This window comes from Lissotriton helveticus, chromosome 2_2, assembly GCF_964261635.1.
Source record: "Lissotriton helveticus chromosome 2_2, aLisHel1.1, whole genome shotgun sequence".
Classification (NCBI taxonomy): domain Eukaryota; kingdom Metazoa; phylum Chordata; class Amphibia; order Caudata; family Salamandridae; genus Lissotriton; species Lissotriton helveticus.
Window position 1 is genome coordinate 133,166,787 of NC_136060.1, and position 23,548 is coordinate 133,190,334.

The 23,548-nt window shown below is 48.6% G+C and overlaps 1 protein-coding gene across 4 annotated transcripts in view; it reads right to left on the reverse strand.

Annotated features, from left to right (window-relative positions):
- The window catches only part of DCUN1D4 (defective in cullin neddylation 1 domain containing 4), a 549,716-nt gene that overhangs the window by 372,221 nt on the left and 153,947 nt on the right, over window positions 1–23,548 (reverse strand). For all 4 annotated transcript variants that reach the window (XM_078678202.1, XM_078678205.1, XM_078678206.1 and 1 more), the window contains 2 exons: window positions 17,083–17,174; window positions 16,115–16,185 (listed from right to left, as the gene is read on the reverse strand). In XM_078678202.1, coding sequence (XP_078534328.1) covers window positions 16,115–16,185; window positions 17,083–17,174 — 163 coding nt within the window. The remainder of the gene's footprint in view (window positions 1–16,114; window positions 16,186–17,082; window positions 17,175–23,548) is intronic.

Consider the following 23,548-nt stretch of genomic DNA (forward strand, 5'->3'; position numbering starts at 1 on the left):
CAGGGGTCTGTCTTGCAGACCGCACGTTTGGACCTCGCTAGGTCTGGCAACCAGAGTAAGAGGGCTTTTTGGCATTTGTTATCATGGGTGCAGTGAAGTCTCTGGGGTGTTTTTTTTTCCCCAGGTCCGATTACCTTACTATGGTGTTTTTTTCATCTCTTACACCATTTGTACATCCGTTCTCCGGTCCTAGCCCGGTTCTGTATTGGCTGTCACTTCTACCAATGGTTACCGTTGACTAGGTAATCGGTGTTATATGCCCTCACGATGGAGCCCTCAACAGCTGAGGGATGTCGGTCCCCCCCACCTAGCTCGTTCCTTATCCCTGCCAGTTTTGACAAACTGAGACAGCTGGTTGAAGGCTTATATCGGTCTGGCACTTGATACCATGGTGGTAATGAGGACACACAAAAAAAAAAAAATCACATGCCCGTGTCAACTGAGATACGTTTGTATGACCACAAGATCAATTAAGATCAGGATCGGTGAACATAGGAGTACTATCTGTTGCGGCGGCACAGCGATCAAGATGACGAACCATTGCATCGAAACAGGACATTCATGCGATGAGATGAAATGGATCATCCAGGAGGCAAATTAGATATGGAGCAACACTGCACTCCTAAGACGTGAACAAAGTTAGGTACATCGCCTACGCACCAACATACGAGGTATCAACGATGAGATACCGTGGGTTGAACTGTAACATTGAATCCTAGCCCAAACTGCCCAAAACATAAAATCACCATCCGCCTACTCTTGGGATGGCGAACACCAGTGACACCCATGAAAACAGTAATAGTTGTATAGTACTGAGAAATCAGAATGTGTAATACATTGTGTCCCTTTCTGTAATATTTGTTTTTATGGACTGCCACATTACATTCCATGGCATCCTCTAGACTCTCGTCTCTGGGATTTGAGTGAGTCGATTAGACACATGATGAACTGCATGAACTTAATCTCTTGGATTAGTCCTTGCTTATTGAGGTTCCTGTCACCCCAGCCCTGCCAAATAGAGATGCTTTCCCACCCTTCAACAATACTTTTGTTGATATTTAGGGCCCCGGTTCCCACGCTTCATTGTATGACATTTAGAAGCTCGTAATACACGTTATTTTTTTGAAGCGCACATAGTATGCATGCGCAGACTGTAGGAACACGTCCAGCACTCCACATATGCTGGAACACACACGGTCTTCTCCCACACATACGCTTTGCAATGAGACATGATTAAGCACCCGGAAGAAGGAACCATCCACACCGCTGCACTGGCAGTACATAAAGGCCCGCCTCTCTTCTGCCTAACAACATATGGGATGGCGCCAGGTCGGGTAGCTGCTGAGAGGCAACATATTACCAAAAAATTGTGAGTATAAGCGAGTGGACCTGGTCCACACGGTTATTGAGGAACTGCGGCACAAGTGTGCTTTTAACTATCTTTCACTCCATTTACTCGCCTCTTTTTCCTCATCTCTAACCCGTGAAGATACGGGAATACCTGCACCCAAGCCCATAGAGAATTTCTCCATGTGACTTTAGGTGAGGGTCGTGGAAATTTTTTACGGTTTATTTTACGTGGTGGTACCACCGAAGCATGAATGAGATTGCCTAACCAGTTTGGTAGAAGGTGCGTGTGTGTGTGCCAGTGTCTCGTTAATATACCATCGTGCACCACACCGCAACGCCACTCTGGTAAATCGGCGATTCTAACACGTTTTGCCTCGGGTAACTATTCCGCAATATAGCTCGTAAACTTGGGCCCTTCAGACACCGCAGGGTACGGGACGTGTCCTGAGTACCCCAGAGTTCGCCTACTCTTTGGCGCACTCGGCGGTCAGCACAGTATGCCCATTCGGACTGCCTTTACTCTTGGAGACCTACCCCATAGGGAAGCCAGTTTCAATGTCATGTTTCTTACGCTAAACATATGTTTGATGCTCTCTCTGCAAGCAGATCAACTAACTAGTTGTAGCTTAGCTGTAGTTTTTCACAGCTAAAGCCTGCTCCTTTTACACTGGGGACTAGCATCCCCTAATCACTTGAACACTTCACTCCACTATTTATTACTGGTCCTGAGGAAGCGCCAATAATCGCTATGACCATCTAGGCGCGAAACATGTTGACCTGACCATTTTAGTTACCAGGGGTACATTATTGCCCATAGGCATAACGCACAACCTTTTGGTTTTTTAGTATAGCAAAGGGACCGACACAGTAAAATATTTCTTCCCTCTGGTATCCTTTAGCCATTTTTATTGTTCACACACATTCACTGTGCACATAGGACCCACTCCGCACAGCTGCACTCATCTAATAGCGGTTTTCTAAAAAGATCTCCGCTAAAGTGACCCTTCGGAAGACCCGTAGGGCATTGCAGCGCCGGCCCGACGAGGAGCAATCGCCCAATGATGAAGCATGACATCCTTTGGGGTGTGTGAGGGCAACAAGAGAAAACACTTGTTCTCCCTCCTGCAAAGTGGATCCTAGACCTAGATCAATCCTTTCTCCCTTTCCACTTTCCTCTTACCTCTCATATTGATGTGAGGGTGACTTTTCAGCACCCACACCAACAGAACATTGACCCTCTTTTTGGGTTAAAGGTTCATCAACTGATTCATCGGATTTGCTCAGTGAACTTACCACTGGATTCACTGCTGGCTTAGGCTGGGGGAATTCAGTATATTCGTAAACTACTCCTAGCAGCTACAGTCACAATCACCCACACTTGGAAGAACCGGTTTCCTCAGAGCCTTGCACTGTGGTGGGCTAAAGTCTGGAATATTTACTCTATGGAGTGGCTGACTATGTAGGAAGCTGGCTCTTTATTGATATATATTACATAATCTGCTGTAGCGTGTAAACAGTCCAGGGGTACCCTTACTAGTGGACAGGGGCTTGCTATGCAATCCCAAAGTGCTCTATTAGGGGGTAGTGCAAGACAGCAGCCTTAGGCTTAACACAGAGGAGTGCAAGACATATGCAAAATACACACAATGATTAATAAATGGCAACACAACCCAAAAAGGGGATCTACACCATTTTATAAAAATAACAAGCACCTTCCTCTCCATTGAGGGGAGCCGGATTTGCATTCCAAATGCAGTAATCTTTGAAGCTCACCGACCAAAAGACGCTAATCAGCAGGTCATCCTGTGGGAGGGGGTGCGACACCCTCTTCCCGTGCAGGCTTTTGTTCTGGGTCTCCTGAGAGCAAAGGCTCTCACCCTAGGAGGTCAGAACAGCATCTCGTGGCAGTCTGGGAGAAACCAGTCAGCAAGGACATCAGAGGCTGGTAGGTTTTTAGGGGTCACCTCTAAGGTGTCCTCTGGGTGTATGTATTGGTAAATCCACTACCCACATCAGTGTGGGTTTACCAATACGAGATGTTTGATACCAAAACAGAACTAACCAACATCCTTAATGCATCCATCCCTAAAGCAACCTTCCCCCACAGATGGTAACATGCCGAGGTTATACCACCCCTGAAGAAACCCTCTGCCAACTACAGCAAACTCAAAAACTACTGCCTCATCTCACTGCTTCCATACCCCGTCAGAGCCCTCGAGAAGGCCATCAACCACCAGCTCACCAGATACCTAGAAGAGAACCCCTCCCAATGCGGCTTCCGCGCAAGCCACAGCACTGAAAAAGCCCTAATCGCCACCACCGACGAGATCAGATTCCTCCTCGACCATGGTGAAACAGCAGGCCTGATCGTCCTCGATCTCTCCGCTGCATTCAACACTGTATCCCATCACATCCTTATCAGCAGGCTCAACCACATCTGCATCCAAGGAAACGCCCTCAAATGGCTCTCATCCTTCCTCACAGGACAAACTCAAAATCCGCCAGCCTGCCTTCAACCCTGAAACCAATACCATCACCTGCAGCATCCCCCAAAGATCATGCCTCAAATCCACCCTGTTTAACACCTACATGACACTCCTTGCAGACATCGTCAGATCCCACGGGCTCAACATCATATCCTACGCAGATGACACACAACTCGTTCGATCTTTCGCCGATGACCACTCCACCACCAGAATAAACTTCCACAATGCCATGACTAGCGTCGCTGACTGGATGAGGCCCAACTGCCTGAAGCTGATCACGGACAAGAGGGAAGTGCTGATCTTCGGGATCCCATGAGGACAGACGCTTGTGACCCTCTGAGCTGGGACCCACCCCCACACCCGCAACCATGACATAATCCTTAGACAGCGAAGAAGCGCCAAATGAAGGCTATTGAACAAGTTACTTACCTTCGGTAACGATATATCTGTAAGAAACAGTAGTTAGTATTAGATTCCTTACCTTAGAATATCCCCAGGCGTCAGTCTGGATCCGGAAACTTTTGCGTAGCAGTACCCCTGCGCGTCGGTAGGCGTCGTCTGCAGGCGTCCCCTGCGGCTCCGCGTCGTCGGCGTCGTGCGCCGTGATGACGTCGCTGGAGTATATAGACGCCGCCTCCGCGCGCTGACGTCAGTTCTTTGCACACAGCTTTTCCGCGCCAGAACACGCAGAGCCATGTGAGAACCAACACTGGTGCCATTTGAAAACTAGGGCCCTGAAAGGGATGTCCTTAACCCTAGGTATCAGTTCGCAGAACGGGGAGGATGGGTGGGGCGGTAAGGAATCTAATACTAACTACTGTTTCTTACAGATATATCGTTACCGAAGGTAAGTAACTTGTTCATCTGAAAGAAACAGGTTAGTATTAGATTCCTTACCTTAGAATAGATACCCTAGCAATACCAACCCCGGTGGTGGGTCTGCGAACCAATACAACCTACACCAGAAAGTCCTGGAGGACCGAACGGCCAAAGAAGCCATCCCTCCGGACTTGACTGTCCAGGCAGTAGTGCCTCGCAAAGGTGTGCAGCGAGGCCCACGTGGCCGCCTGGCAAATGTCCTGCAAAGGGACTCCCCGGCCCAGGGCAGTAGTAGCCGCCGTGGCCCGAGTGGAATGGGCCCTCAGCCCAACAGGAGGCTCCTTCCGAGCCAAAAAGTAGCATGCTTTGATGCACAGGACGACCCACCGAGAGATGGTCCGTTTCTGTACCGCCCTTCCCCTCTTCTCACCCACGTAGCCAACAAACAGTTGGTCATCCACCCGGAACTGGCGTGTGCGATCCATATAGAATGAAAGCGCACGTTTTGGGTCCAGACGATGGAGCCGCTCTTCATCCTTTGAAGGATGCGGAGGCGGGAAGAAGGAGGGCAAGGTGATGGACTGCCCAATGTGAAAAGCAGAGACTACCTTGGGCAGGAAAGAAGGTCTAGTCCGAAGAACCACCTTATCAGGATGAACAGACAAGAAAGGAGGTTGAATAGAAAGAGCCTGGAGCTCACTCACTCTCCTGGCAGAGGTGATGGCTACCAGGAAGGCCGTCTTTAAGGTGAGAAGACGGAGAGGACAGGAATGAAGGGGCTCAAAGGGAGCGCACATCAGGAAAGTCAAAACCAGGTTCAAGTCCCACTGAGGCATCACGAACGGAGTTGGAGGATACATGTGCGTGATGCCCTTCAAGAATCTTAACACAATAGGGGACTTGAACAAAGATGGCTGATCAGGTAGCCTCAAGAAGGCGGAAAGGGCAGAAAGATAGCCCTTGATAGTGCCCAGAGCAGAGCCCTGCTGAGCAAGGGAAAGGAGGAAGAGGAGAACCTCAGACAGAGGGGCAGAAAGGGGATCCACAGCCTTTGCTGTGCACCATGCCACAAATCTGTTCCACCGGCAGGCGTATACAGACTTTGTGGAGGGACGCCTGGCTGCCAGAATGACATCACAGACTTCAGGAGGCAAGTCAAATGGCCTCAACTGTCGCCGCTCAATCTCCACGCATGGAGGTGGAGACTGGACAGGTTCGGGTGGAGGACCGTCCCCTGCTGCTGCGACAGAAGGTCCTCCTGAAGGGGCAGGCGGATCGAGGGACCGACTGTCATGCTGAGTAGCTCGGGATACCAGTACCTTCGAGCCCAGTCCGGAGCCACAAGGATAACTTGGGCCCGGTCGCGCCTGATCTTCTTCAGCACTCTGGGCAGAAGTGGTATAGGCGGAAAGGCGTACAACAGACCGCAACTCCACTCGCGCCGAAAGGCGTCGCCGAGCGAGTGCCGTCTTGGAAACTCCAACGCGCAGAACTGATGACATTGCGCGTTCTCTTCTGTGGCGAATAGATCTAACCAAGGCTCTCCCCATTGCTGAAAGAGGCCTCTCGCCACATCCGAGTTCAGACGCCATTCGTGATCCACCGAGCACCGACGGCTGAGTTCGTCCGCCCTGGCGTTCAGAGAACCTGCCAGGTGTTGAACCGTCAGAGTCACGCCCTGACGTTCCAGCCATTGCCAGAGGCGCAGAGCCTCCTGGCAAAGGGTCCACGACCCCACACCGCCCTGTTTGTTGCAGTACCACATGGCGGTGGTGTTGTCCGTGAACACCTGCACTACACTCCCGTTGACAAAGGGGAGGAATGCCTTCAGTGCTAGGCGAATCGCCCGCAGCTCCAACATGTTGATATGGAGCCGGGACTCCGCCGGAGACCAGAGGCCTCTGATCTCCGCCTCTCCCAAGTGGCCACCCCAGCCTTGGAGGGACGCGTCCGTCACAACCACGTGCTCCGGTTGGGGAAGGGAGAGGGATCTGCCCCTGACCCAATCGCGGTCCGTAAGCCACCACTGCAACTGTCTCGCAGTGCCCTCCGAGATCAGGACATGGTCGGATAGGTTGCCCTGATGCTGGGCCCACTGAAACTTCAGGTCCCACTGCAGAGCCCGCATCCGCCATCTGGCGTGATGCACCAGAAGGATGCAGGAGGCCATCAGCCCCAGAAGCCGCAGCGTCAACCTGACCGAAACCCGGGATAACGGCTGAAAGATGGGAATCAGAGCCTGAATATCCCGGACCCGCCGTTCCGGAGGATAAACCCGAAACTGCGCCGAGTCGAGAACCGCTCCGATGAAAAGGAGCTTTTGAGAGGGACACAGGTGTGATTTCGGCACATTGATGGAAAACCCCAGCTCGTGCAGGAGGTCTGCCGTCATCTGAAGGTGGTGGACGACTGTCTGGGGCGAGCCCGCCTTCAACAGCCAGTCGTCGAGGTAGGGGAAGACTGAAACCCCTAACCGGCGCAGATGAGCTGCGACCACCGCCATCACTTTCGTGAACACCCGTGGGGCGCTGGTAAGGCCGAAAGGGAGCACGATAAACTGAAAGTGCTCGTGGCCTACCGTGAACCGCAGGTAACGCCGGTGGGCCGGCAGGACGGGGATGTGAAAATACGCATCCTGCAAGTCCAACGCTACCATCCAGTCTTGTGGGTCTAGAGCAGCCAAGACCTGAGCCAAAGTCAACATCTTGAACTTCTCCTTCCGGAGGAAGCCGTTGACGTTCCGTAGATCCAAGATAGGACGCAGGCCTCCCTTGTCCTTCTTGGGTACCAGAAAGTAGTGGGAGTAGCAACCACACCCTACTTCTGGCCCAGGAACGCGCTCGATGGCCCCCTTGGCCAAGAGGGCCGTAACTTCCTCCTGCAGAAGCGTCAAGTGGTCCCCCGACACACGGTGGTTCTGCGGTGGCATGGCTGGAGGAGTGGACTCGAAGGGGAGGGCATAGCCCCTTCGGACAAGCTGCAGCACCCACCTGTCCAATGTTATCGCGCGCCAGCGGGAGTGGTGATGGCGAACCCTGCCACCCACTGGCGTCACGTGAGCCCGAAAGCTCGGACTAGGAAGGCTTGGATGCAGCAGCGGAGGGAGGCGTGGACTGACCACGCCGCTGGCCTCTACCGCCACCACGGCGGAAACCACGGCCGCCACCGCGCTGGGGAGCGTTCTGCGTCGCGTGGCTGGCAGCACGTGTGGGACCTCCCCTCCCTTGGCCACGAAAGGGCCGAAACGAACCCGTCTGCTGGCGCTGGGTCGAAAGACCCAAGGACTTGGCCGTGACCCTGGAGTCCTTGAAGCGCTCCAGCGCGTGGTCCGCTTTGTCACCAAACAGGCGACTGCCATCAAATGGCATGTCCATGAGTGAATTTTGGACGTCTGGCGAGAAGTTGGCAGATCTCAGCCAAGCATGGCGACGAATCGCCACCGTTGTGGACATCGCCCGTCCCAGCGAGTCGGTCGTGTCGAGACCACAACGGATCGAGTACCGCGCCGCATCCCGGCCTTCAACTAAGGCCCGTGTGAGCTTGTCCCGCACCTCCTGGGGACATTGCGGCAGACACTCCTCGACCGTATCCCACAGGGAGTGGGTGTAGCGGCCCAAGAGGCACGCGGTATTACAAGACCGCAGTCCAGCGCTCAAAGAGGAAAAGACCTTTTTACCAAACTGGTCATACCGCTTTGATTCCCTATCGGGCGGAGCCGACGGAAATGCGGACTGCGAAGTGGAGGCCTGGATCACCAGACTCTCCGGGGAGGGATGGGTGGATAAAAAGGCAGGGTCGTCCGAGCATGGACGGTGACGCCTCGCGACATTCCGGTCAACCGGCGCACCAGAAGCGGGCCTGGACCAGGTGCCCAAAAGGACATCCGACAGGGCCTCATTAAACGGCAGCAGAGGCTCCTGGGGGCATGACTGCGGTTTAAACACTTCGGTCAGAATGTTCGGCTTGACCTTCGCGACGGGGAGCTCAAGGTGCAAGGCCTTGGCAGCCCTCATCAGGACCACCGAATAGGCAGCACCTGCCTCAGACGCCACAGGGGACGGAGAGACAAACCCAGGGTTGGGCGACTCGTCCAGGCCACTGGCATCACCCAGATCACCTACCCAGTCCACATCATACTGGCAGGCACGGGATAGAGGGTCCTCAGACCCCTCCCAACCCTCTCCATACTCATCGTCATCATACCCATATTCTGGGTCGACGATATAGACGTCGGGGTCAACGGGCCCCATCGGCGTCGAATCCGGCGTCGGCCGACGCCGGTCCGACTCCGCGTCCGGAGTCGGGGAGGAAAGGGGGGTGGCGCCGCGCGGCGTCGGTGCCGGGGACCCGACGCCGACGGCGGAGTCGCTGCACCACGCGGGGGCGGTACCAAGGGTTGGCCCACAGGAACCGACGCCGGAGAGGCCGGGAGACCAGCCGGCGACGAACCAGAGGGAACCAGCGGCGCCGGGGCCGGAGCCGCCGGCGGCGCCGGGGCAGGAGCACCCGAACCGCTCGGGCCCCCAGACGGGACCGACGGGCCCGCAGGCGCCGAAGGCCCCGCCGGAGAAGACCTCGCCCTCATAGCAATGAGGAAGGCCTCGATCTCCTCACGCGACGCGCCTTCCCCAGGGACCGACGGGTATGGGGTAGACGGCGTCGGCGACCCACGCGGGGGTGGGGTCACCCGAGCCCCCGGCCGCATTACGCGGGCGTCGGGGGGAGTCGGGGGTGCGATGGCGACGCCCCGACTTCTTGTGCTTACCTGACGAGCCGGAGGAATGGTGGCGACTCCCGGAGCGCCCATGGCGGCTCCGCGATCGTTCCCTCGACCGCTCCCTCGACCTCCGACCGGACCGGGACCGCTCTCGACGCGGGGCCGACACCCGGAGCTCGAGAAGCTTGCGGGACCGCTCCCGCCTAGCTTTTCCAGTCAAGGCCCGACAGTCGACGCAGGACTCCACGTCGTGGTCCGCGCCCAGACACCGGAGGCAGAGTCGATGGTGGTCGGTGACCGACATCATGCGGTCGCACTCGTCGCAGCTCTTAAACCCAGGCATCCTACCGGCACCGTAGAAAGATTAAGTTTAACAAACACTTGGTCAAAAGACCGGAGTACTGCTCTTCGGATCTGCGCTAACTGGCGCGGAAAAAAGAAGAACTGACGTCAGCGCGCGGAGGCGGCGTCTATATACTCCAGCGACGTCATCACGGCGCACGACGCCGACGACGCGGAGCCGCAGGGGACGCCTGCAGACGACGCCTACCGACGCGCAGGGGTACTGCTACGCAAAAGTTTCCGGATCCAGACTGACGCCTGGGGATATTCTAAGGTAAGGAATCTAATACTAACCTGTTTCTTTCAGATGCCTCCTTGTGCTTGCACACCCTTCAATTGCCCCAAAGAATCTTCATCAACACCAGGAAAACTGTCACCCAAGCCCTCGTCACCAGCAGTCTCGACTACAGGACCACTCTCTATGCTAGAATCACCATTCAAACTCCTCAAAAGACTCCAGACCATACAGAACACAGCAGTTAGACTCATCATCAACTTCCCCAAACGCACACACATAACCCCCACCTCAGAAACCTCCACTGGCTCCCTGTCCAGATGAGATGCCAGTTCAAGATCTTAACAAACCTACAGAGCTCTGAGCTCTACACGACCAGGGACCAACATACATCAACCACTGCAAGAACTTCCACCAACCAATTAGACACGTGTGCTCCACCTCCCGGGGCCTCGCACCTAGGATGTGTAGCAAGTTGTGTTTTCACTTTTGTGACCATTTACTAAGACTTACAGATTTAACTAAACGTTGTGCCAATTGGGGGAACAATTTTACATTTTTGGGAAAGAGCTCTGGCACTGGGGACCTGGTTAGCAGGAACCCAGTGCACTTTGTCGAAATCACATGTACCAGGCAAATAGTGAGTGTAACCATGTCAAAAAAGGGGCACTTTCCTAACGACTGCTACGATCTCCTATAAAAAGATCAAATTTGATAGAATTTGGTCACAGAGGGAACAGATTGACACTATAATGACAGACACTCTGCAGAGTGACTAGTACAATGAAAACAATGGCCCGATAGAGGCTGAACTCTGATCCGTGGTTATTCTCGGTTTGATGATCAACTGTCCTGTGTACCAATACCTGTACTTTATTGCATTGTACGATGCCTGTTTTTTGCTTGCTAGACATTGATGCTACGCTCCTGCTATGTAACCACCCTGGCTCAAACAAAATTAAGTATTTAAAAGAAGTGTATTGGCAAACTCAGTGTAGGAGAATGGCTTTTTTTCCAGGTTTATTCTCACTTTCACCCCCTCTTTTTGATGACTTTAGGTACTAGTGTAATAACTCTGCACACTGGGGCACTGAACTCCAGTGCCCAGTGTTTGGGCTCTGAGCTCAGTGTTTACTAGTGGGTACAAACAGGTTAAACCTTGATTTGCATGGTTAACTTACATGCAAGTCTGTATTAAAAAGGTACTTACCATACCAAGGGCTGGTAAGTTAAGGTGCCTTTAGTGGACTGCAGGAGTATTTGTGCCACCACTGAACTGGCAAGTTAAGATTTAGTGGTAGGCCTGCTCTGCAGCCTAGATGGCAAGTAGAAAGATAGCCCAATCAGAAATCCTAATTGGAACGTTAAATCTACCTGTAGGTTCCTAGTATATAGTACTCAGGGTACCAAGAGCCTGTAGGTTAAAGTGCCACTACTGGAAGCTATGTCACTTAAGTGTGCACCAATACAGAGGCAAATGAAAACATGCCAGTTGAAGTACTGTCTAATTCAAACACTCAAATTAACTCTTTTAACAGGGCTAAAGTTACTATTTCCCATTGGTTACTTATAAGATCACCCCTAAAGTCTACCCTAAATGCCAGAGGGTATGGTAAATTATTCTAAATAGTAGGGTATGAATAATGTTTGTTTAACCTGCCCTGGTATTGGAAAGTTGATTTTTCTTATTGGAAAGCTGCTAGCCCAATTGGCTAGCATTAGGTCCCTTTATAAGGTCTAATAAAGTGTAATTTCCTAAAGGAACTAGCGAGAAGGAAGCTTTGAAATGTCAAATAGTTACATTAATACAAATTATTGCCAAAGTCAGATGTAACAAAAATTTTAGGAAAGAAGCTTTCCTTTTCGAAGTTGCTGACAGTAGCATTTTCTGATTGGCCCAGCAGCTTACAGCTGCCAGACCTGCCCTGTGATTAGGTGTGAAGTGCGCTCACGAATGGAGCACAAAGGAACCATCTGAGAGCAGTTTTCCTCTACTGTACCAAGATGGCTGGGGGGCTAATGGGCTACTTACACTTCAAAGGCAAGTTGCTCTGCGAGAACAAATATCACTGAGCCTGTGCATGCATAGATTTCTTTGTTGGCTAGCCAGCCTGGCTGCTCTTGAATTAGATTAGGAGTTATCCGTAAGGGGGAGTGTAAAAGGAAATAGAATGTATTATATGGTTTTGTTTTTCGACCTCTGTGAGTGATACACTTACTAGCCCCTTTAGAACCCTCAGAATTTGTTTGTCAAACCTTCAGCTCAATCCTAGGTAGCTCTGGCAAAGAGCAGCAAGGCTAACCCAAAGGTACAAGTGTAAAGCATTTAAAAAGCACCAAAACAATTGGAGAAGAAATTGACAAGACACCAAAGCGATCCGACACTAATTTATAAAAAATTATGTTCTATTTAAAAAATGATTGTATTTTTATGTAGTTTTAGACACCACAACGAAAAAGAGCCACTGGAGGTATATAATTTACAAGGTATAGTAAATCAGGTTATTTTACTCCACTAGGAACAAACACTGGCAAATTCAGGGGTACCAGTAAGGTCCTCAGACAGTAACTTCAGTAGGTGAAGCAGTCCTCAGTCAGCTCCAAGCCCTTTTATCCATTGCAGAGCTTTCGTATGGAAGTGGTCCTGATGCAAGGGATGAATGATGCTGAAGATGCTCAAAGGATGCTGAGGATACTCCAAGGAAGCTGTGGATGCGATGCAGTTGACTGGGGTCTTGCTGCGAGTACTACTTGGTCGACGAAAGGCATGAGATGGTATTGATCACAGAGTAGATGTTCCTAGAAGTCCTCTGATTGCAGACAGAAGCCCAGTTGTCACTAAACAACTGGTTGCCCAGTCCTTTAAGAGTCGATAATTCATCCTCTGGGGTCCCAGCTGCACCTCGACTACACTCCCGGGCTCAGTGAACTTGGTGTAACTTTGCACATCGGTTCCTGGTGCTGCACAGCGGCGGTTGGCGGCGGGTTCAAGACTTTGGACCACCAACTTGCCCCAGCAGGCTTCTCAGTGGTAGAGTCTCAGTGCTGGGAACAGGAGGCCATTTCACGGACAACTTAGAGTCTCTTGGCTTTGGCTGGGCTCTGAAGGCTGCTTCTCCTCGAACAATACATAGCACGCACAGTCCCTATTCTTTGCTAGCTACCAAGTGCAGCAGGGCAGTCCTTCTTCCAATGCAATCGAGATCTGAGTTTGGGGTGCCAGGGGTGCCCTACGTATGCTCAGAAAACGCCCTCAGGGCAGGATGCAGTGGGTAACCAATGGGCTACCTTGTTCCCTCCCACCTGGTAACCACCTCCTTCCTGAAAAGTGAGGCATTTGAAAATCCCAGGATACACCATCCTGCCCACTCCAAATATTGCAGGACCCCTCTCCTGGGGTCTGGAGCTCCCTAGCCCAACCTAGAGGTGTGGCTACCAAGGTGGCTACACACCCTAGGAAAACCGGTTTGGTAACCAACTTCCCCTCTCCTGCCCCAAGTGCAAGCCAGTCTGCCTGAAGAATGGAGCCACCCCACTTCCAAGTGTTACCCATTTGCCCTTCAAAGCTGGCTGCACCTATGAAGCTCACTTTTTGGTCCAACACCTGTGTGGGTTCACACAGAAGGGAGGTGACACCTCCTTCCAGAGCAGGCCCTTATTGTATCCTTTCCTGTGAGTCGTTAGCATGTCTCCCCAGGAGGGCAGAAAGCTACCTCAGCTACAGGACCCCTTGTGCTATCAGTAAGGGCACTGAAGTCAAAGTGGCAACTTTGGTAAAGTTGCACACTGCAACTTGTTCAATTAATTAGAATCAGATCGGACTTAAAGCAACTAGTTGTTTAATACTTGGATGACCTGCTTTGGTTGCACCATTCCAGAGTGAGCATAGCTGAGTAGTCAGTGTGTAACTCTGCACTCACCAATTGGAAATACATGTTCTGCCCATGAGATATGTTGCACCCTTTGTTAGGACTTGCTAGGCTTCGCATAAGGGTTACTTATACATACACCAAGGGGAGGTCTGACCTTTCCATTGCTTTAAATGGCAAAGTCGGGCCAGCAGTTAAACTGCTCTTCCAGCCTGCAAATGGCGGGCTGGGAGTCTCGTTTCACTCATGTCCCACCCAGTGCTGCAATCCCAGCTCAGTTAATTGGGTAGAAGCCAATTCGACATAACAGTTTAAGGGTAACAGCACAGGTATTTGTGTCTGGTTAGCAGGTCTCAGTGCACTCCCAGAGTAAATAAACCACAGCATCATTCCAAATACTCTGGGAGACCATACTAAAAGAGGCATTTCCTTTCAGGGAGTGTAGTTTCTGGGTAGCCACTTTTCTGGGGTAGGTTAGGTATTTCCACAAAAGGCAGGAATGGTATGGCAATGTTAATAGTGATCAGAATAGTGCATTTTGGAATAGCTGAATGCCAAACTTCCCAGGAAGTAGTCACAGTGGATGGGATTCCCAGGGCATCTGTAGCTCTATTGGCTAGTGAGTCCTACACTCCCACAAGCTTGGGCAAAGGATAAAAGTGACAACTCTATCAAGAGAACTTAGAACACTGCTGGACCTGTAATAAACAGAAGGGTCGTGCTTGCTGAACCACTGGACTGCACAGAGAGGCATCACCAGAAAGGACTGCACCTTTTGCATCAAAGATTTCACCATGGTGGACCACGCCTGTGATGTGACCTGTGAGGAGAAAACCCAAGGGCTTGATCTGCTCCCACTTGTACTTAAGGCAGAAGAGTGGTCTCCAAGGACTAGTTGGCAAGTCCTCTGTTAATACACAGGGCTAAAAATATCTTAAGAGCACTGCCAGCTTGCAAAGTGCCCCACTACAACCCCCACTGGATTTGTCATGTTTTTGCTTGTGCATGGAGGGCGATCGAGCAATGAGCCACCAGACCCTCGACACATGGTTGGTGTAAGAGTGTACTCTTTCTTGGACAAGCTAAGAAAACAGACAATACCAGCAATTGTTGTTTGGTCAGCTCGCCAGTCACAACTGGACTTGCCTGGAACTTCCCTGATAAGTGCTGGGAGATAGAGTACTCAACTCCCAAACTGTGGCCCTATAGCAGTGGATCCATGACTGGCGCTAAGGAGAACTGGCATCCAAAGGACTTGTACTGGAGAGCCCATGATTACGAACGAATCAGAGGCTACCCTGAGGATTTCCCCAGAATCATGCCAACCCCAGTGAAGTCATGCCTGAAACAGAGGCACCTGTTACACTCGGTCTTCTGAGTTGAGCCTAAGGTAGCCTCAAACTTTGCCATAGAGAGCTTATTGTTCTAATCTAACTTTCGACTGCTGCAGTTAACTGCTGCAATTTATTACCTATTTTTTCAATCTTCTAAAAATCATACCTCCTTTTCCCCATATCAAAATGTTGCTATTTCAAGATAAAAATATAAGCTATTTTTATAAACTTGAGTGGGATTTCTTTTGTGTTGTAATTCATACTTTTAAAATTGTTCTGGTGTTGCTAAATGCTTTACACCGGTTTTCTCCTATGTTAAGCCGGACTGCTCTGTGCCAAGCTACCAAGCATTGAACTATGGTTTAAGTTATTGAGACCAAATTGGACAATATAGTACATTGTGGCATTATTACCGACTAAGGTCTCACAACCCCATCAACTAATAACCCAGTTTCCTACATTGCGGAAAAAATTGTTTTGTTAGCAAGGAGTTAAACATGTAATATTTTATTTACTTTCTTATTTGTGGAACTGGATGTCACACCTAGGGTTTTAATACAATGCAAATGTTAGTCAAGTATGAATAGTGTTAGATTCGTCTAGTCAGAATCTAATTTTTAAACTGAATGAATATGTTACAGGAAATCAGGCAGGAAGAAATATAAGGCACCCCAATTCCCAGAGAAACAGCCCTTTTGGTGCTTCAGAAATGAAGCACGCCTAGAAAACAGGAACCATTGGCTGGCAGGCCATAAACATATGAATAGTTAGAAAAAGTGAAGGGATGGCTGCCTCTGTGTGCCTTGTGGATGATTTTAACAGACTATTCAGCAAACCACTTAAGTACCCTCATTAAAGAGTAGACGGATATCCAATACATAGAAGGAAGGAGAAGGGGGAAAGAAGAGAATTGCTTTTTCCATCAATAAGACTGAAGTTTTACCAATCTTGAAAACACTTACATTTTCAGGTTCCACTCCAATATCCTCACAAAACTTCTCCATTCCTTCAGGTCCCACCACATCATCTGTACCTGTAACATGAAATAAAGTCTGACAAACTGCAATAGCACAAGGACGTGGCATTTTAAAATATGGAGAACAGAATTGTTAACAAAGCCTCAATTGTATCAATGAAAATGCTACCTGCATAGAGCACAAGACTCTCTCCCGTGCATTTTACAGCAGAACTTTTTTTTACCCAGCTACATTGGGAAGCATTTTTATGGCTGCTGAAGAACAAAAGGCGAAGCCTGAATCTGCAGGACTTAGAGGTAAAACTTTTGATCTCTTGAAAAGATGAATTAACCTACTGAAAAATCTACCAAGCTTCTGAATCATGTGCTACACTCTTCGCCCTAATTCAAGAAATTTATTGAGAAAAATGTAATAAAAATAACCTGGGTGGCACACAAATGTAAACAAGTGTTAGCACAATAACAGTGAAAGCTCTGGCAACAAGCTGAAGAAGTTAGTTTCTTCTAGAGTCAGAGCCTCAACTCAGGGGAGGGAGTGGTGTGGCAGAGAATAGCTGTTTTCGGATTCACGAGTGGGAAATATAAATCGGAGATCTGTAGCAGTAACAGACATCACGAAGCAGGCACTCCTGCTCTAGGAAACACTAGGTTTTAATAAATATTTCACTATCTTCTCCCCACCCAGCAAGCTTTCCCGTTAAAAAAAACAAAAAATCAGGAAGGCAATACAACACGAAAGAGAAAGAAAATAAAAGACAAGACAAGTTCTGGAGAAAACCTGGAGTATCAGATGGAAAATTGGCAACAGGGTCCCCAACAAAAGAATCGACATTACTGATGTTCAGACACTAGAATTCAGAGGTTGCAAAGGATGTTGCTTCTGGGCGTTTTAATATTTTAACAGAAGTATCGTCTTTAGAAATGTTGCAACGTGTAGATTATCAATTCACCTACCTGCATATTCATAGAACCAATCTAAGCATCTTTTGTTCGAAAATAAGTCTTCGTCCGTTTTAAGTCTACTGGAGTCATATTTTCTATACAATCTATGAATAAAAAAAAATGAATAAGCTGTAAGGCATTCACATTATTCCTACCCTTCATTTTATTGCTTCTACATTTGATTGTTGAATTGAAGAATGACCGCACAAATTACCAATTACCATAAGACTCATCAGAATTTTCATCATTTAACCAGCCTTGGTTATAGTATCTATGTGGATTCAAGAATTGATGCTTTACTACCTGTAATCCTAGTTTTCCACTGAAACTCTTCTTGGTGATATTAACAGCAGAACATCTTCACATATGCAGGTTTAGAGAAGAGTTCATGTTTTTTCACATGAAAAAAAGTTATATATATGAAGACATGCCTAGTCTATAAGAGGAATGTAGGAAGCTGGCTCTTTACGACATATCAAAATGAGATATTGTGTAAAGGGTCTAGGGGTTCCCTTCTGAGTGGAAAGGAGTTTGCAATGACAATCCCATGGTGCTCTGATATGGGGTAGTGTGGTCGAGCAGGCTAGGCTTATCACAGAGTAGTGCAAGACACCTGAAAATACACAAAATGATCAATAAATGAGACACAACTAAAGAAGGACATCCACACCAATTTATAAAAATAGCAAGCATATTTAGATATGTTTAGAGACATCAGAAGAAAATCGTTCAGGTAAGTACATTTTTAAATAGGAGTTCTCTTTAGTTCAAAAAGTCGACAGTGCACAATTTCTGGAAGCAGCAATGATCTCCTATGGGAGGAAAAGTCAATGTGGCATTGAGGTACAGTACAGCAACTTACATGATCCTTCTCCAGGAGTTAAAGTGAGGGGTGTGGGGGGTTGGGACACAAGTTCCAAGCCAGCACCAGCTAAACATCACCAGAAGCAGTAGGGTGGCCGGGTGCAGAGGTGCAAAACAGCAGCAGGTGCCATTGTTTCTCTATAGAGAACATTCACTGTAAAAAGAGGATGCAAGCTTTGACTGGAGGACCAATCACCCTAAACCAACACTGGGGGCTCAGACCGCACGATGCTCGAGGATATAGGGACACCTTTGGTTGCCCAGGGGTGACAGGTGCAGAGGTGTCTTTAAGCGTTGTGTTTTCTTACCGGGAGCAGTCGAGGTAGAGGTAGAGGTGGCCTGCGTACAGAAGCTGGAGGCGACAGAAGGTCCATGAGGGTTGAAAAACCAATGGATTCAGGCTCTGGAGGGCTAGGGGACCTTGATGGCACCGCTGGCCCACTTCAACTCAGGCTTAGTGCGACAGGTGCAGTGGTGGCTTCAGGCGTAGGGTTTTTGTGGTTCCAGAGTCCCCAGTCTTTATTTTGGATTTTCTACAAGATGCAGGGAACAGTTCCACTGTTCCATGGGAGGTCTAGGTTCTCTATTAAAGGCAGGCAGTCCACCCAGGTTTTGGAAGCACAATAGCTGCAGGACAAGACATCTTTGGCGCAGTTTTGATGGGTAACAGCAGACAAGCCAGCAGGGCTGAGGCAAAGTCAGTTGATCTGCTGCTATTGAGTCTCCGTGTGCTTCTTCGTAGGTCGACAGGTTCTCCCCTTCTGATGCCAGGGGCTCCACCATAATGCTGAATTTAGAGGCATTAGGGGAGTTTAGGATAGTAGCCAATGGGATACTGACACTGGGGTCACTATACCCACTATATGACCACTTCCTGTGAGAGGCCACGGCACAAGAAAAATCAAGTTCTGCTGACCTGAAAGAAGGACGTGAAGAGAGTCGCAGAGAGGAAGAGCAGATTGTAGGATGATGGCTCTGTGTATACTATCCCAAAATGAGGTATAGTGTGCACAGAGTCCAGTGGAGCCCCAAAGGTAGGTAGAGGTGAAACTAGATCGCACCTTACTCTCTATTTCTGGTAGTGTGGGCGAGCAGTAAGGCTTTATCAGAGGGTAGTGTTAAGCATTTGTTGTACACACCGTTTGCATACAAATATTATTTAGTTACCTTTATTTTGTAGAACCAAGCAAGCCTGGTAAATGGTACTTTTCAAGGCAGGTTGAACAATACAAGCAAACTTCGTTACAGGTTTGTAACCACTTGGAATACAGATGATATTACTGTTAGATTACTTTTGATTACTTTACAGATTACTTATGGATTATTTTTTCTACTCAGTGTGATATGCCTAGATATCACACTGGGACATGTCTTCGATAAAAGGTAAGTAAAGCAGTTTTTAGATATTTGCAGTTTTTCTAGTTCTCATACAAAATCAACTGCACACAAAATAATTTTCACAAGAAAGCAGTCAATGCAGTCCTATGGTAAGAAATGTGATATCGATTTCAAGGTAAGTACTTGGGCTTGGGAGTTGGTTTTCTGGAGTTAGAACTGGTTCCCCCAGGGTCAAGGATGCACTCTCAAAGCACCCTCACCGGCACTAGGGTGGCTAGGTGCAGACTGTTGAGGCCCATTGTTATCCAATGTGGAATAGGGGGGCTCCAGTTGGTGGCTGCTCACGAGCAGATCACAAGGCTGTATGAACACAGCTTTGAAAACAAGGAGAGGGGCTGCTTGAAATTTGGCAATTTTTATCAAACATTTCGAGGCATGTGTATTTTAAACAGATATCCGGCTCCGACCAATCACACCTATCGAATATATTAAGATACCACGAGCTGAATAAAGATATTGATTGAAATTGAGGAAAAAAAGGAAGGAATATTCTTGTAAGTCCTGAAGAAGGTGGCATTATCGATTTGGTCCCACCGAAAAGCGTTGACGCATAAAGTTGTGTTAAATTTGAATTGGGACAAGAAGCACAGAGGTCAGAGTTTATTGTTCCTTGCCTTGTTCACATTATCCTCAAATTAATCCTGCAAAGGCATAGTTTGACTGCCTTATTCATGCTCCTTCCATGTAGTGTTTGATTGTTGTCCTAATCGTGAGATTTTCTGTGTAGGATTCATGTATTTCGATTATGTTTTTTAATTGTCATGTGCGACCTTGATATGTTTTTATTATGTATTTCATGTAATGATTTGATATTGTGATTCTCAGTTTAGATTTTTTATTAAAACAAACTTTTTAAAGAATTATTGTAATCCTAATGGAGGTGTTCCAAGTGTGAAAGGTGGCATTGAGTGAGATTATAGGTGTTGAATGGAGTTATGCAAAGTATTTCAGTCCAAAGGGAATTTTTTAACTTTACAGTATGAGCACAGCTCCTGGTGTTGGATTCAGGGCAAAGGGGGATAAGATTTAGAACCCTATGTATACACGAAGGGGCGGCTGGGTGCAGGGTGCTGTTTTGGCACCAGGTGCCCTGTTGATTTCAATGGGGATTCTCCGGTTGCAACAAAGACTGACAGCTTGGGGACAAAAATCTTCTGGAGGTGACAATCGGTTGGAGAGGTAAGTTCGGATGACTGGGGATGCTGGGACACCGTTGGTTGGGCCACCCAAGGCCATGGGACGTCGGGTGCAGGAGTGGCTTTAGGCGTCAGGTTTTCTTACCAGCTCCGGTCAGGGGGGAATCCTCCAGAAAGGGGTGCAGGCGTCAACTGGAGATTCAAGGCTGGTCAGAGATAACCAGATCTCAGGTTAAGATCGCCGGGGAGACCTCCTCGTGGTGTTGGGCCACTCGGATGCAGAGTGGTGCAGGCTCGCAGTTTTGGCTGGGGCCAGAGTCTGTGGGTGAGAAAATCCGGTGTTCACAGGAGACAAAGTCTTAAGTTTGGAAGGAAGGGCAGGTGCCTCGGGTTCCTGAGGCTGCTGACAGCAGGACACACCGGGACTTCACTGGAGCAGGTTCGAGGTGGGGACAGGCCGGTATGGCTAGGGCCAAGTCAGTGGGCATCCTCCTCTTCTTAGTTGAGCACAGCTTCTTTGGTACTTGTTCTCTTCTTGTCTGAGGAGGCAAGGTTCGGAGTTGCCCCTAAATACTAGATTTAGGGGTGTTACAGGTAAGTAAAGGTTGGGACCAATGGGTCCATTCCTTGGGGTGGGTACACCACCTATTATGCCACCTTCCAGTTGGAGGGGGGCATATGCCTCTCTGGTTGGCTGCCCCCCCCCCAATCGGCAAGATGGTGGGGAGTGAGAGTTGTGCTTCACCTCGCCTCCCCCACCTGAGGGGTGGGGTTGGCAAAGGTGGGAACACCTCCCTTCCTCACTTGGTTTCCCCGCTGATTCTCCCACCCAAAGTGGGGGTCAGAACTGGTGGCAGCCAGTTGCTGGAAGCAGCAAAGGGCTGCGGTAGCTCACAAAGGCGGCAGGCCCATCCCAGGATGTGCATCGTTTGAGACCCCCAGAGAGCAGCAGGCTCTCGACCCAGGGGTCCAGAAACATGTCTGCTGGTGGCAGCTGGTGAGCAGTCACTCAGCCAGGACACTAGAGTTAAGTCGTTTTTCAGGGGGCATCTCTAAGATGCCTTCTGAGTGCATTTTCCTTTAAATCACACACTAGCATCAGTGTGGGTTTAATGTGCTGAGAAGTTTGATATAAAACTTCCCAGTTTTCAGTAAAGCCATTATGGGAGTGTGGAGTTCGTAATGACAAACTTCCAGTACCATATTCTCTTAATGGCATTACTGCACTTACAATGTCTAGGAATTGGCTTAGACACTGTAGGGGTACAGGGCTCATGCACCAGTGGTGAGGGTCACCACTGGTATAGCGCACACAGCTAGAGGGGTGGCTGACCTATGCCAGGGTGGGTTGTAAGCATGGCACACAGGGATTTCATAAGCCGGCTCTGTATAGAGAGTGACAGGCCATTAGAAGTCAAGTAGAAACTTCAAACTTTCGCTAATAGAATAATTAAAGAAAGAAGCTTTTAGTATACCTGAAAGCTGTGGTTTTTGCTTAACGCTGTAAAACTTTCATGTTTGCAGCTCACGGAGATTTCCTTAATGAGCTGGAAATAAATCGGAACGCTTGTTTTTATAAAACGTTCAACACCTTTTCAAGCTTTCACCAATAAACACAGTTAAAAAGCTTCTGGCATACCTGTGTTAATTAGCGCGGTGAAACCTTCGTGCAACATTAGCTTGCAGGGGATTTTTAACGAGCTGGAAACAAAACAAAAACGCGTGGTTTAATAAAAGCGTTTGTCATGTTGTGGAAGAGGTTGTTGACCGGGTTTTCTTTTAATTTTAAATGAAGGCATATCTTTAGTTCGTTTAACTCCCAAGCTCTTGTCTTCGTGATGTGTTTCTCAAATGTAATGAGCGTCTTTCTGAAATACAAGATTTGCATTCCTAATCAGTCACGGCTTTACAATTTTGTTAGTTTAAAACAGGGGGCTTGGATAAAAGCGCTTTACCTTGTGGTTATTCAGTTCTTCTCTTCTGATTTATTCTGTTGAAGTGGCGGCATTCCTCATTGGGAGCATCTCATTAATGGCTTCTGGCTTGGAATCATGGGGCTTGTGGTTCTAGATAGCATTTAGGCTCATGGGTTTTTGGTGCAACAGCGCAATGCATTCTGGGCATTGTAGTGTCTTATATTTTTGTCAATTCTGTCATGCTGTTTAAACCTACTGTTGCGCTATTAATTTTCAGAATTAGATACGCTTCTTTGAGTAATAGCAGTTTCTCAATATCCGTCAGGGTTTTTGAAGGTTTAAAACTGGCCAACACGGTCCATCTGAATTGGGTTTTGTTATGACATTTTTCAACAAAATGCTCAACCATGGGTGCGGTCATAACTTTTTTCTTTATTCTAGACCGATGTTGGGTGATTCTTGTATTGACCTGTTGATCGATTTTCCCTATATAGAGTTTTTGTCAAGGGCAAATTATAACGTAGACCGCATTTTTTCTCTCACTACAGCATTCTGTAATGAGGTCAGGGTTTACGCATTTCATGGTTTGTGTACAAATGTGATTTGTATGCAATGGGTACAGTTTCTTCATTGAAGGTTAGGTAAGTCTACCTGGTTTGACCCATGATTACACGGATCACCAAATTTGTAGTGTTTACACATGTGTGTAAGTGCTTGGAAGCTATCATGTCAGCTTGTAGGGAACAAAGTATCTCGTAGAAAGGTTGAACTTTTTCCGCATAATCCAAAATTTTCTGGTAGATTTCAACCCCCCCCCCCCCCCCCCCCCCCCCACCTCCCCTCCCCCAGCCTGCCCAGGGGATAAAACATAGACGAGGCAGTCGATGGATTCAAATACTTGGGAATACATGTCACCAGAGAGGTTTTATGAGCGCAACCTCTCACATCTGTTACGGAAACTACGTTAGCCACTGAGGAGCACTCCCACAGACACTAATGGGAAGCACAGCGCTTTTTGAAATGATGTCCTTACCATGCTTTTTATAGATCTTACAGAACTCGCTAGGCCCAGTAAAGTCAGAATACTTCAAGGCCATAGAAAGTTCCCAAAGAGAACTTTTGTGGGAAGGTAAGCTGCCCTGCATATCGACCCAGAAACTCACA